Below are 16,049 nucleotides of genomic sequence, written 5' to 3'. Positions count from 1 at the left end.
ACATCATATAGTCTCACTCACAAACTGACCAAACTTCATCTTGAAACTAATTAAGAGAAGTTTCTCAATTTGGGCTCAGTACCCTATTAAATACTTATGCCCTCCAGCTTATGTGCAACCAATGTAGAAACAGTATAGATCAAGTTTGTGTGCATACAGTCAACAGATAGATGCTCTTTGACGGCTGCTGGGAAAAGACAGGCTTCTGGAAAAAGGAAAAATGTGAGCAAGATGTTGAACTTGAATTAAGTGACCTTATGTTAAAGAACTGAAAACAAAACCTTAAGGAAAAGAATCCCTGAAGGATGAGTTGAGTGTGTTGCCAGGGTGGACTGCATTTTTTTTTCCTCTTTAAATGAATCCACCACTGTTAAAGCACTAGCTCACAAAATCCCCATATTTGTAATGAGGTTCCTGCAAATCTGTCTTAATACCAGATTGGATATGCAGATCCTCTTTCCAGTACGCACGCCTGTAATAAGATGTAGTTCTTTTGATTCTTGCACATACATAAAGTACCCCTGCAAGCTCAGCAACATTGTCAGCATTCATTTTGTGCAGAAATTCCTGTATTTGTACACCATGTCATCAGAAACATAAAATGCTGTAAAAAAATTTACATGCATCCATAAAGAAATCCGTCAGAGCTCAGGAACATAAACGTAGGCTCTTCTAAGCAGACTTGACCTAAAATGTTTGCAGGATATAATAAACATACCTATTTTAGCCAAGCCCAAACTATTTATCTTTACTGGCTTACAGAGATATACACTGTATTTAAGACAAAGACTTGCATGAACTATGCACACAACCAGAAAGCGTTAAGTTAAAAATAATATACATTCACTTTAAAAGCAGATTTTGGATATGAAACAGGCTCCAAGATACACTGTACAACCATTTTAGCAAGCAAGCAAACTACAGATACATCATAATCATAATTAAACCTTTGAGTTTCCAGAGTGCCTTTTATCCCATGATCTCAAAATTCCTTAGTGGCACTAATCAATTAAAGATGAAAGCATTCTTTTGAGATAAGCTAAGGACATAAAAATCATTTCACACACTAAAATCAAGCAATCTCTTGTGCAACAGTTGTCGCCACGCACGACATTTCCTCAAAATAGCTTAGAGAGGAAAAGAAGGATCTCATATCCAGTTACAATTTTAATGGGATTTAGTCAGACAAATGGTAGTTACACTTCTCTTCGTACTTAAAAAAAAAAAAAAAAAGCCTAGTGGCAGTCTGAGGAAGAAAACTTCCGCTAGGATCAGCTAACTAAATTTCCCACTCAAAATTCTCAGACTACCTCTTTACAGAGTGAAATAACAAATTGGTATCTAAAAGTCAAATACCTTAGGTCCTCGCTGCCTGGTGCATTTTCCCATTAGTTTTTCATCATCTATTTCACACTGCTCCAAAAGATCCAAAATGTCCTCCTCCTAGAAATGGGAATTTCACTACAATTAATTCAAAGCAGGACATATCCTATCCTTCAAAATTCAAGCACCAAGTGGTAGGAATTTGAAATTACTTTGATTGCTAATTCCTGAAATAAGACTATGAATCCCTCCACAGGAGGGAGGAGGATATAGAAGTATTTCTTCTGATGCATGCATCTCTGCTTGCAATCAACGTGAAATTGAAAGTTAAAATCAAGTCTTAACATTTATGTAAGACAAATGTCTGAAGAAAGGGTTGAACAAAGACTTCTGTAAAACTGCTGGATGATGCCGACTACAAAGATGGGACATTATTTCTCAGGTTTCAAATTAAATCACATTAGTTCGTTATTTTAAATATAGACATTTTCCTGCTGTCTCCGACTACATAAGTAGGCAATCAGGCAGAGTTTTTGGATGCCTTAAATTAGTGGAGCTGGTTTTATGGTATCTCTCATTCCAGTCCATACAAATGGATGAATAGGCTGGGGACATTACTGGAGGAAGAAGGAGGCAATTACCAGCTCAAAAGCAGTTTCTGCCAACCTCTAGTTTGGCCAGGGGTAAGGCTGAGGATCAGGGAAATGGTAAAGTAGCTTAAAGCCATCTAGCCTGTCTCCACCCTGGGTCCACTGCAGTTCATCCAGATTCAAGGATCTGGCCCACAAGCTGCACAAAGAATAATAATAAAATGATGGAAACATTATCAAATGCTATTTATTAGCCATCACACATGATTATCATGAAACTACTCCACAAGGTCATGAATTCCAAGATGCATAACTCCTAAAGCAAATAATTCTTGTGCTTTAGTACCTTCATTCTTTTTAAAGGGTTATTCATTTCCCGCTGAAGTGAAGCTGCTCTCCCAGCAAGAAACGTCTGAAAAGCAGTGGATAACAAACTCTCATACTTTTCAAGTAATGTCTTATCATCAGGAGGGTAAATTCGCCTAAAATAGGGGGGGGAAATGAGTTTAAGATAGAAGCTGAGCTACTTACACTCTAGGAACAAAAGTAATGCAGCTAATTCACAGTATCTTCTATAATGCATCCCATCTATAATAATTATATATCATATCATAAAGCATATACTCTGAACATTGCTCTCTAAATCTAATTTTAATCAGTGAACACATTCATGTTTAAACCAGCAATTAGCCAGTCAAAAGAAATACCATGCAGGTCATTCCAGAGATATACCAAAACTCCGTTTTGCAGTACTCTGAAATTTCCGTGGGTGTGAATGATACATGCAGGTGTGAATGATTCATGAAATATTAACAAAATACTGCATGTAAAATTCAGAGCCACAAAATAATTTGTATTAGCAATAAAAGGACACAAACCAGTGAAAAATCTGAACAATTGCTTATAGTTAATAGGCATGATGTAAATTAAAGATTGAATATGTTCTGCAGTTGAATGCTAAATCCTCCAAAATAATGAACAGGAAGAAATAGTTACTCTAAGAAAAAAAAAAAAAAAAATCTGTTACATGGATGTACAGGGTGAATCTGATTTTGCATTAGACCAGCTATGCCGTTATTGTCTAAAACCACAGGTAAGGAGATTATGACAATATGAGAAGCAGGACTTGGTGATTTATTCATGCTCATCAGGCAATAATGGGCTTTGAAGAAAACCACTCCGATCCATTTGTCATGAATGCCTGAAACACAGCCGGAAATTATGAAGGTGGAAGACTAATTTCTAATGTATTGTAAGAGGTAATCCATAGGTTAATTCTGCCTGGACTGTGCAAAGCACGAGTACCATTTGTATATTGACTAGCATTATGTGACTTTAATGTTTTTATGGATCTTTTGTGAACTTTATTACAAGGTCCTTTCTCCTTCCTTTTCAGTCTTTCCCTCCTTGAAAAGCTATGTTTCATGATGATTTTGTTGCAACAAAAAAAAAAGATGGTTATGATCCCATTAGACTCAGAGCAGTGCTCCAGCAAACTGAAGATGTTTGTAGAAAATACAAGAAGTTTGTATAAAGAAGAAGTTGTTTGTATAAAATACCTGTAGGAGCTCTAATCTAGGTGCAGTCAACACTTTTTAATGGTATTGATTCTACTGCTGAAAAAGTGCCATAGAACAATATTTTAAAGAAAGGATATTCATTTTAATATACGTAGAAATACACTGCAGCTAAAGACCATTTCAAAGTCGTATATAATCTTTTCAGTTCCCCATGAATTCACAAATGCTTGAAAGCATGGCTCCCACTTTGACCGCCCCAGGACTCCTACTGGAATCAGTGGGCTACTTGTGCTTGCAGACAGACTCTTGACTAAGCCAACTGCTGAACTGACATCCATAGATTAAATCAAAGCCTGCTGAGGTTGACTGAGGTTTCTCCAGATTTTTAATCAGAAAGCAATATTTATCCATGCAGCAATACTAGCACCCAGAATTTCCATTATTCTATGGCAATGCCTGACAGAAGTTAGTCCTATTCTGCAGGAGAACATCACAAGGAGAAAATACTGCATAATGCTCAGATAAAATTTCTCTGCATCTCTAGCCAACATTCCTTTACTTCTTAGGCCCTGCTGATTGTTCAACCTTTTTGCAAGCGCATGGTAATAAGACACGAAGCTGTTCTGCCCTTTTACATGTGCACATTCCTCATGAAATTACACTTCACTTTTTCCCGAGGAAAAAAAAAATATTTTTGTATTTTTACTGATTTACATTAACCAAAAAGCCAAATAAAGAGAACAATTGGCTTATTTTCAGTCAAAAACCAAATAAGCAACCTGAAATGTGATCAGTTAAAACGTTAGACTCTACAGTTATCAAAAAAGCAAAATGTATTAAAGAATTATGATTTTGGCAAACTTTATAGATAACATTCAGATTTTATTTTTTATAGGGGAATGCTCACATCCCTATATTGTCCCCCTCTACCTCGAGATAAGAATCATTAAATGTGATTATAGAACAGGTCCTTAATGACAGTCATGGTTCTTGGTACATGGAATGGGAACAATCATGTCTTTCAAGCCAATGTCTTACACAAACACTAGGAGAGACTGATGTCATATAAATTCCCAAGAGCACGCAAAAACTGGGAATCAAAAAAAGAACTATCTAAAAAAAAATTATTACTTGGTGTACATGTATATATTTTTGATAAATGCCTACACATTTTTGGCTGAAAATTATCATCTACCTCAAATACTTGTTTCCATTATTCCTAAAGAATTCATTGAATACTTCCTACTAATACAGTCAAAAATAGTTACCTGTAGTTCCCCATGTGTCTATTTTCATGCTCCTCTTTGGAAATCTGTTTACGTACTTGTGCAAGTCTTTCCTTCTACAAATGAAGAAAATAAGAGAATTAAAACAAAGACAGAGCATAAACCATAGGCAAGAAATAGCACATTTTTTCCTTCCTACCAGTTCTTCTTTTCTCCTTTCCAGTGTGTGGCGCTTCTTCTCCCAGTCTGAGGAACCTGGCAACAGTTTTTTCATTGAACCTTGACCATATAGTCTTTTTTGAGCCTCAGCCTTCTGCTGAGCTAAATTCCTCCTTTTATCACTTGTCCTGAAACACAGATGATATTAACATATGTCAATCCAATGCAGCTGACAGTGCAAGTATATCATCTGTATTTTCCTGTCAGTCATGTGCGGTTTATGATATAAAATTAGAATCGAAACATTCATTAAGAATTTTTTAAAAATATGAACTTCTATGGCTACAATATTTTCACACTTTAAAGTGTATTGTAATGACTTTGTACTATAATTTAATGTACAAACATGGTTGTATCTATTTTCCTGAAGTGTAGATTTTTTCCAACCTATCCCAACTACTACTTCCTGTAGAGGAGTATGGCTTTCGACTACATGTGAAATTTTCAGCAAAGCAAATTTCCTGTGTGGCACATGCCCGTGACTGCACTCATATCCCCACTTTGAGACCAATTTGGAAAATCATTTAAAAAAAAAAAAAGTATGAAAACTACTATTACCCCCCTTTTTTCCAAGCACATGAGCAAGAAGAAAAATTAACTTTGGGTTAATTTTAGTAGCAAAACTGACAACAAGGGAAACATTTACATTTTGAAAACATGAAGGTGGAAAAAAGGTCTTAATTTTCTCCTAGTCCAGTTCAAATTAAAAAAAAAAAATAACCAAAGCAACAGAAAGATATCCAGACTGAAGAAAAGAGGACAAGTTTACCGTATGTTTAGAAGCTTTAATGCATTTAGCAGAACGCCTTTTTTTACATCATAGTCTATTTTTTGATCAGTTCCAAAGCTTGGGGCACGATTAATCTGAAAAAAACCGAGACACAGAATACTCAGGAATGTTCAGCTTCACTGGGAACACATCTATTGTTACAGGCTTTGGAGAAAACATTTTTTCAAATACGGCAGAGATTAAGAGAATCACAGAATGGTTTAGGTTGGAAGGGACCATCAAAGATCATCTAGTTCCAGCCCCTCTGCCATGGGCAGGGACACCTTCCACTAGACCAGGTTGCTCAAAGCCCCGTCCAACCTGGCCTTGAACACTTCCAGGGATGTTCAGAAGCTCATTTCAATTTGTATTTTTTAAAAATAGAGCACTGAGTGTCACAGACACTGGGAGCCAGATGTACCTTTCAGCCACCAAGTTATCCAGACACTTACAATGAACACCATTCAAGGACTGGCACTGTGAATCCAGTCTAATCTATTCTTGGTTGCTGCAACCAGAAAATTTACTATGCAGAGTGCTGTTACACACCTTATAACAGACTATGTGCCATGCTACAGTAGTCCAGCACAGGAAAAGTTAAGCATTTTTCTAGTTCCTAGTCTGAAAGCAACTTTGAATACTCCTCTAAAAAGTAACAATTCTACAAGGACAGAAAGACGGTCTAATTCAAGGTCTTCTCAAGTATATTTAAATAAGTATTCAGATACACTTTACAGCAATACCTGGAGATCTAAGTTGTTAAATCAGTACATAGTTTGAAAACAAAAAATAATCAACGGTTTTGGTAATTTATAAGCTAAGCACAAGATAAGAGATTAAAAATGTTACCATAAATATAGAGGAACAAGTGAAATCCAACTGGGAATCACTGAAACTAAATCACATGCTTAACAGCCAGCAGTCTCAAGCAACCACCATACAACCACTGCCAAGCTTGGGAGCCCCTGCAGAAGAACTTCAGCTTTTGGAAAGCTTTGAGGAGGGATCATGAAGCGGCTGCGTCAACATTTCTTGGACCACCTTCCAGGCTGGCATAAAAACTTACGTGTGAGCAATGTGTTCTAATGAGAGGCTGGAACCTCACCTTGATAGTGAATGAGCAGTGCTGGTTACAGAAGGGACAGATACTAAAGAGCTGCAGAAGTGATAACTAATACCTTGTGCCCCATGCAAATAAGAAGTGGGATACAGTTAGTATGTTCAAAGCAGAGCGCAAAACTGGTTCATTAAGATTGTGTTATAACACTGTAGATTCGAGCATCTTAGAGCCTCTACAATTATAGGACAGAACTATTCTGGCTCGTGAGCCACCAACTGTCCCGTCGCACAGTCCCAGCTGCCCCATCACTTATGCTTATAGCCAAAGGGTACCTTTTGGCTTTGAGAATCAGCTTGTTTGCTGGTTTTGCAGACAGGCTGGGGAAGTGAGTTATAAGATCTGATGTTGAAAGAAAAACAATGAAAATTCATCAGAAATAGTGAAAAAGTGTATGAATATTCTTTTTTGGAAGACTTTCCTCCAAATATTTCATTGACCAGCCTCCTTAGACTGACCTGTTCATCACAAAGGCTAAATTTTTGTATGCATTGTGATAGTACAAACATTTATTGACATTCTTTTTTTTTAAAAAAAAGGTGAACATTCCACTTGCAGCTAAGCAAACATGTAAACATTCAGAGAAACAAACACAAGGTTTAAAACCCAGTTCTCCAACATTTTATTAAATACTGGCAGTTGACGAGACCGCAGACACATTGCATCTCATTTTCAATACAAAGTTTAAACAAAACACTTTAACTAAAGCTGCATTTATTAAATACAGCTGATAACTGAAATAAATTGCAAATATTCTGATTTTAAGATATCATATTGCCTAATCCAGGAAGGATTTATGTACGTGTAAAAACATATCCATGAAGATCCAATATGGAGCATTATGCTTCAGTCAAGCAAATACTTAAGTACACAAAAAGCTCACTCGACTGAAAACAGAGGCATAAAATCAAGCCCCAACTCCTTATTTGGGAGAAATGTTAAGTATTGAACAAAATTATATTCTGTACCATGTATTGAATTTTTTTACTCCATAACAACATCTAGAAACTAACAATATTCTACTTTGAAATAATGTTTTTGCTTGCATTAAAAACAGGTGAATGGACAGAAATACATTTATTAAAACTTCCAACAAATTAATTTCTAATTGTTTATGTACAACAAATCCTTAAATCCAGTGAGACTTCAGTTAAATACAAGGACTTATTTGGAACATGTAAAATGCTATGTTGGCCCAATACTGAATTCCTAGAGATGCACAGACACACACTTACACAGCATCGAAGCATCCAACTGGAGAGCATACAAAAGTGCACACTGTTGTATTTATATTTGGGTTAGGTACTTCCTAGATTTACAACAATCTGAAGTATAATATTGGGCCTAAATTCTGCATTAATAAAAATCTTATAAATACGTGTTAATTATATGAGCACCAGTGAGAATTAACATTATGAAAAGTGTAAAATAATTTAAATAACAGGTTCTCTCCTACAGGGTGAATTTTGCCAAAAAGCTACATCTGGCACTTCTGAACAAACAAAACCATACTGACTGTATTTATTAAGCAGAAAATTAAAGTGGGGTTAGGAAAGATGTAAGAAGGCATTTGAAATGCTTTTATGAAGCAAAACGCTATGATGAGACATTACACAATCACTCCACACTAAGGCTTCTTGTTCACTTTACTGCAGTCATTTAAGAGGCTGAAAAGCTACGGCACTCATAGTTAAAACTGGAGCACTGCTGTATCACCTGCATCCTCAATTTTTTTGACATACCACTCATGACTAATGTTTGAGAACTCAGTCCTACTGTGGCCTCAGTCCTGAAGAGTAACCAGAGGGGCAGCAAAAACAGTGATCCAGTTCTGGATAGCTACTGTAAACTTGGCTTGGTGCAATATGTTTCAGGTAGCAGTAGATGCAGGTCCAGTACAAATAAAATCTGAGCAACCAGATACATCAGAAAGTTAATACATAGAAAGCAGGTGTAAATTTAAAGTTCATTAGCTATTCCATACTATGTGTATACTTGAACTGCCTCTTGGTTCAGTATGACGATGTGCAAGGATGCTTCACTAACGAACTTTTCTCTTAACGCTCTTCATCTGTTTCATGCATCTCCGTTCTCACAACAGAAACTTCAAGAGGCAGTCTTGATAGCTGACATTAAATGTCAGCTCAAAAGTTAACTTATCATTGAGCGTAGATAAAGTTATGAGAGATATAAAAATGGGGAATATCTTCATCCAGCATTGCTACCGAAGACTTCATAGCCTGAACCCACTGCATAAGTCTCTGATGTGCAAACCCACCCATCCTCTTGAGGTAAATTTGCAAGAAATTATAATTAAGTGACAAAACAAAGGGCTTAATACACAAATAACATTTTTAGAGCAGAAAAAGCCTCTTCAATGCCAGAAAAAAGCCATGCAGCAAATAACATAATCTCCAGAGCATACAGATAATATACTCCCTGCAAAGAGCACAACTAACTAAACTGGCTACCACAACATTTTACAACCTCACCACATGATACTTTTTCAAGGCTCCACTCAGTTGTTCTCAGAGGTAACTAATGCCTTTTTCTTTAACAGCATCTTCATATTATAGACTACCTGGGACCTCACTCAAAGCAATAAAATAACTACATGCTTGATCTAGCTGAATACCTTCCATGATCAGCCCTACCCTTAAACTAGCAGCTAACTGGTTGAATCTACTCATGACTGATTTTATAACACTAATTCTGGAGTTAGGGCAGTGTCATGCATTAGATTTCTATTTTCAAAATTTTAAATTTTCTAATCTGTTGTATACAACAATGCACAGAAATGAAATACTGCTTAATAAACAAATACAGTATTCCTCTATATAGACTCCTGGACATAATGTTTCTCACATCTATTATTTTTTATAATATCACAGTTTTATCTCCCAAATATCTGCTTTACTGGTGATGATACTTTAGCTTCTTTACTTTCTATGACTTTTCAATAGCTATAGAACTGAATTGTCCACATACATTTTTAATTCCTCCAACTAAAGTCCTCAACTTTGGTTTCATAATTAAAGTCTCACTGAATATAGCACATACAATTAATCAAACTGCTTGTAAGCACAGTAGTTGTGTAGCTCAGTGTATTTCATAATTACATACTAGTCAGTAGAGGACCTCATCTCTGTAATGCTTAAATTAAGAAACCTACGTTGAAGTACCTCCTGCAAAGGCTCCCATCCACAGTTACATTTGCAAAGGATTCTGATTGTAGAAAAATTAAACTCTGTAAATGTGTAAGATACACCGTTTTCTTCTTCCCCAAAACATGGGATAAGTTTCAGCCTGGTATTTCACCTCTTTACCAAACAGTCAAAGAGCATACTCTCACCTCCCACTGCTGCAGCCTATTCGTATGGAGTAGGAAAAGAAATTTTCCACTATCTGTCACACATAGATATTGAAAAGACCGTTCAAATATAAAGAGAGACTACGTGAATGACTTTATAAACCTAAAATCAATTTAATAAAATATTACATCTTTTCAGTAACAGGGATTTAATCTCTGTTCAATCTGTAGGACACCATTAATGTTTTGGAAAGGATCTCATTCTTTATTAAAGTGATTGAGATTACTAACAATAGAATTCAAAAAGCCAAAGAAATTTATAAGCCATAAAAATCCTATTATACAGGTTGCTGTTAGTGGCTATCATTGAGCAGATCTTTGATTAGAGACAATCATGAAGTTCATTCTAATCACTCATTGCTGAACTTCACAAATTGTGAGAGCGCTAACCGCCTTTTTCTTAGCTTAAGCAGAAGGCTATTTTTCTATGGCAGTTTAAACTGATACAAATCCAAGCTGTTATACTCTGCCTACCTCATTGTCTTGCCACTGGGGTTCACAGAGTGTGAGGAAGCTGATCCCAATGATCCACACGAAGAATAACCTCACCAAAAATTATTTTTCATTGGCCCTTCATCATCTCAGGAAGGAATCCTACAAGCAGCAGTGCCATCACAGGGAAGAGGGCAGGGAGCATGCCTTCAACAAAGGCCAGAGGGCAGAGCTCTCACAGCTGGTACATCGATCACTTTAAGCACCGCAGAAGCACCTCATACAGGTGCAGTTTCACATTTAACCTAGTCCGGTGCGGCTGCAGACTGTTGGAAAGGGCTGGTGCTGCCCCTCTCTTAGTCATGCCTTCATGTCCCTTCCCTCTTCTCCACCCCACACAAGTGTTGTGAAGTTCCTGCTCGAGGAAGTTCCGCAGGCTGATTTATTGTAAAATTATCATTTGCTTGGAATGGTAAAAGAGACATTCATCCAAATAGCAACCAGAAACATCTCATCCAATAGACATGATCACCAGATAGAGGCAAGTTGCTAGACCAGCACTTTGGGCAACAGCCCACAGTAACACCATATTATATGTTAAATCAAACTGCGGTATTTTTCACTCTTTATTCACTGGAAACGTGGAAAGAGTAGGAGTTACTACTGAAGGCAGATATTCAGCAAGTTAAAGCCATGTGTGATTAGTGGATTCACTGCTACTGTTTGAGAGCAAAGAGAATCCATGTACAAGCACCAGAGAGAGGAAAAAGCCAGCAGAAAGCAGGAGAAAGAGTCCTAAAAATGGTTCTCCAAGGCAACAGAGGGAGAGGCTGTCTTGGCACAAAAATCACTGAAAGTCATCTTTGTTATACATAAAATTAAAAATAAGGAAAGAATTGAACCAAAGAGCTAGATAAGTAGTCTCATCAGTTGCTCTTCCTAACGGTAACTGGAAAAGTTCTAAACATTGCTAAACTCTTGGGTCAAGGAACAACTGAGCTTTTACAGCTTTTCTTTTATACATATGTATAGATACACTCATCACATAATTGAAATGCTGACCTTGCTGAAGACCATGGGAGGGCAGCGTTAACGGCGCTCTGTGCTCACCTAACTGATCATTAATGCCTATGGCACCATTCCTTTGTTAACACTGCTTCATTGACTGATACAGAAGTGCTTTGCGAGACACATACAGTTTTTACTGAAGAATATGAGTAAAGCAGGTGTTCTCTGTTGCAAACCTACAAAGAAAGTGTTCCTTTTCAAACTCACAATACGCTGCAATAGAGGTTTTAAGAAAATGCTAGTTAAATCAATGAATATTTCAAAAATCCAATGCTTTTATACAGATGTTTTTTCAGGTTTCATTATGTTTTTACAGACTCTGGGGAGTAGAAGAATGGGAATTTCCCACACTTGAAATTTATATTTACAAAGCTCAGAATTCCTTTGTTAAAGTTATTAACGACTCGTTTCTGGACATAATGTTAACAATTCTACTTTACACAATAATGTAACTATTGTAATATTACTTTTCACATTATTCTTATTTAGACTTCATATAACTTAAGTGAGACACTAAAGTGAGAAGTGAGCTCTTCAATAGAGTATCAGTGCAGAGTATCAGTGCAGGCGGCTCACCCTGACACAGAGATTGCTGGACTGTGCTTCAGTAAGAAACAACATGAACTCTCAGGTTCTCTATGTATTTTAAATACACTGAAATTTGTTTTACATTTTTATGTATTTTGAAACGTTCCAGAAAAATTGAGTACTTTATGTTCTGTTGAAAGCAAAGAAAACATCATGGTGTCCCCAGTAGATATTCATATAATAAATACTCTCAAAATGGCAGTTCAAGGGCTGTGCCTGATCATGTAAGATGGTGAACACTTCCTTCAAACAGAATGCTTTAAATCCTCTTTTGTGACTGTTAAGAGCAATCTGAATGTTGCAAAGGATTGTCTGTACCTGACAAAATTATTCAAATTGTTCTCCGTCTACCATTATATATATAATAATTCATGTGCTCTGGGGAAAGCTGACACAACATGCAGCTGGCAGAATATTTTTTTTTTTTACAGTTCTAAATTATAAAGTAACAATGACCAGCCTCAGAGTAAAACCCAAACGGGCTTATATCTGTGTGGAAACCATAAGGGCATAACAAATTTGGGTGCCCAAATGCCAGTTCAGTTACTTTTCCAATGAGAATCTCACCTTAAGTTCTCTGTATGAAGAAAACGCTTAAGCTTTTTCTCCTTCATAAGTAATTTGCAGCACATTTGCTTGACATAGTTGTCGGAGCAACATCATTTATCAGAACATCAACAAGGGACATATTTCCCTATTTCAAAACAACAACAGAAATCCCAAAAGGTCACGCAGAAAGATTTTCTATGTTCTTCTTTCTCTTATTCTCTTTTTCTTCAATCAAGCAACCTTTCCACATCATGCCCCTGTGCATGATTACTGAATTTTTCCAACCATTTCACTGTGCATCTCTGAGAAGAGCCTGACTGACTTTTCTCAAAGCCCACTTCAGCTCTGCAGTTAGATCCCACAAAGCCCTCCCTTTCCAGGTGAAGCAAACTCAGTACACCCAGCTCCTTCTCCTCCAGCCCTCTAAGCACCTTAGCACCTTTCTGCTGAACTCACCCCGGTTTGTTAATGTCTCTCCCTTACTCTGGGGGATAAAACTGGACAGAATATTCCAGGTGTGGCCTCACAGGTGCCGAAGAGATCATTGCCATCAACCTGCAGGTCCAGTTAGCCAACATCACTGTAAGTATGCATTGTTGACTCATGCTCAACACTTTGAGAGAGATAAGGTGTGACTGAATCTGTTTTATTTTGCTGAAGGTCGGTCATTTTCCACAAGCCATGTTGCTGACTGAGATGCAGAACTTTATGCAGCAGCTTTATGAAAAACGGTCTCACAGGAACAATTCAAATGCCAATGAGATACATTTGAAATTTATTTCTTCATGGCTGTAGTCTAAGTAGTACAAGAAATGCAAATAACATTACCTTATATATTCAACTGTTTGGTATCGGCATATAATTTTACTCATGCAAGGGGCTAAATACTTGCTGTATGGAACAAAGCGTCTTGTGTTGTCAAATGTGATCATTGGTGAGAAATCTTTAGAAGTCTTGGGCAAAACCACTCCATTAAGAAAGTTGCTTTTCCCTTAAAATATCCCTTAAAAGAAAATACTGTCCCTTATTTTTCATGTGGCTATTCCTTGTTTCCAGACAAGAAATACGGTTGCTGACTAATCTCTAAGACAGCGGTGTTGTAAAGTAATCTTGATAACATACCAGTGATACTGTCACAATAGGTATTCATAATAACTGGTTACCAAAGCACTGTATATGTATCTGTCTGCTGAAAGATGATTAGAGTTCAGTGACCCGAGAACCAGGACATACACACAACTAAGTTGTGTTAATATGACATCAGTAATTTTATCAGGAAGGCACATCTTGAGGATTGTTGGCAAAAACAGGGTTGTATGAGGGGCCCCAAAAGTACAAGCAAATGATGATAGCGAAGGCCTTGAAGATCCAGGGATTCTGAGATATAAACTGATCACAGTGGCCAAGTCGTGTTCACTACAGGAATGCAACCTTGTGAACTAGATAACGCTGGGTTAGGGGTAACAAAGAGAACACAGAGCAGAATCCGGGAAACATAAAAGAAACCACTTCTGATAAAAATTGGAGACAATGCAAAATTGCTGGCCAGTGAACAAACAGTAAGTGGATGGTGGCAGCAAATGAATGAAAACAACCCTAAGTGAAGCTAAAAGCAAAGAGGAAGAAACCTTCACCATCAACAGTGTGTTCTTCCTGGTGAAAAACACAAGAAATTGACAACTTGCTATAAGCACCTACCTATCTTTTTTCTTTGAAGTAGACCTCTCCTGCCCCTTGTCAGCCTTTGGATCTCCAGGGGCACAGGCAGGGAAAGTGTAGCACAGGAGAATGGAGCAGATACAAGAAAGCTTGTGCACGTGGGCTTTAACTACTTTATTAATAGGAATTAGCAATACTTGGATACTTTGGCCTAAGATGTCCAAAGCACATTTAAGTGGATGGATAAGAAAGTTTTGAATAGATTTTGCTAGTTCAGTTACACTAAATAATAAATTTGTGGATCTGTATATAAGGTGATTTTCTCTCACTCACATAAATCACAAAGGAAGTTGGATACCTTGCGCTTGAGGCAGTTATTAAAATGCAATCTTGTCCTCCGAAGATCACAACTTTGTAATCCCAACTGGATATAACAAGGTTGAACAAGGCTGGAGTCCATCCAAGAACTTCAACTGTATGATTTTCCTATATACATAAAATAGCTTGGAAATATTGGTGAAAAAGCGTAAAATTGGATTTTATGGGAACAGGAGGGACAGGTAGGTAGTTGTCGCTACTCAGAAAGGATGAAGGCTGCTGGGACTGCACAGATGCTTGCCAGAAACATTTGGTGCCACAAGATGGCAATCACGCATTTCCCACAGCCCTCACTTCGGTAGAAGGTTCCGGAAGATCAGTAGCATCAAGGAGCAAGAGAGCTATATCGCATCAGGGCAATATAAATAAAAGTCATCTCAGGAAAACAGAATCATTATAATGTTGCACAATTTATTTCTTATAATAGTTTATTAAGCTATCTTTATAACAGAAAACTTACATGAGCTATGGAAACATGAAACTAGATTTACCGTCCTAATCCTATTTTGGCAATTTCCCATGACACTGGGAACATTTGGAGCCTTGTGATTAGTACTTGTTACCACTGTTAGAAAGAATGATTCACTCCCCTAAGTGGGGTTTGGCAAGAGGGAAATGGTGGAAAAAGATAACAGTGGAAAGCTGGGGAAGAAGCCAGAACTGGTTTAGGAAAAAAAATACATAGATATACATATACATATATACACTCACACTGTATATGTATTATGTATAGTGCATATTTTATTTTTACTACACTACATATAGTACACATACAGTGCGCATACATACTATGTGTTTGTTCTGAGAATGCTGCAAAAAACATGAACAAGCACAGTAAAAATTAGTGAATGAGTATAGAAACTGAATTACTAAGCTTCAAAGTTTGAAATTTCTGTTAGTTTAGTTCAAAGTCTGGCAAAATAAGTTGAAGTATACCTGTATCACCAAAAGCAGAAGAGGAAATAATTAGACTTCTGTATTTAAAAAAATAATAACCAGGTATGCAACTCCAAGTCCTGAAGTATTCTCCAGCAACACAAAATACCAGAGCAGCCTTTACTACTTTATGAGATCCCTGCATCACAAACAAGGAGTCTGAGATAGTATGGTTCTCCTCTCTGAGACCCACTATCATAAACAGTGAATCAACCCCCCTAAAATCTCCATACTGCATGTAAACACCCATGGAGACAGAGGGCTGTCCTTCAGGACGGATTCATTACACAGGTGGATTCACCATC

The 16,049-nt window shown here is 37.1% G+C and overlaps 1 protein-coding gene across 1 annotated transcript in view; it reads right to left on the bottom strand.

Moving 5' to 3' along the window:
* Window positions 1-16,049, bottom strand: part of TTLL7 (tubulin tyrosine ligase like 7) — a 73,199-nt gene that overhangs the window by 24,125 nt on the left and 33,025 nt on the right. The window contains exons 10-14 of the mRNA XM_082484170.1: window positions 5,648-5,742; window positions 4,859-5,006; window positions 4,702-4,775; window positions 2,260-2,395; window positions 1,357-1,443 (exon numbers count right to left, since the gene is read on the bottom strand). Of these exons, the coding sequence (XP_082340296.1) occupies window positions 1,357-1,443; window positions 2,260-2,395; window positions 4,702-4,775; window positions 4,859-5,006; window positions 5,648-5,742 (540 nt within the window). The remainder of the gene's footprint in view (window positions 1-1,356; window positions 1,444-2,259; window positions 2,396-4,701; window positions 4,776-4,858; window positions 5,007-5,647; window positions 5,743-16,049) is intronic.

The sequence above is a fragment of the Vanellus vanellus genome (genome assembly GCF_965231255.1).
Source record: "Vanellus vanellus genome assembly, chromosome: 5".
NCBI lineage: Eukaryota > Metazoa > Chordata > Aves > Charadriiformes > Charadriidae > Vanellus > Vanellus vanellus.
This window is presented reverse-complemented; position numbering and strand designations above follow the sequence as displayed.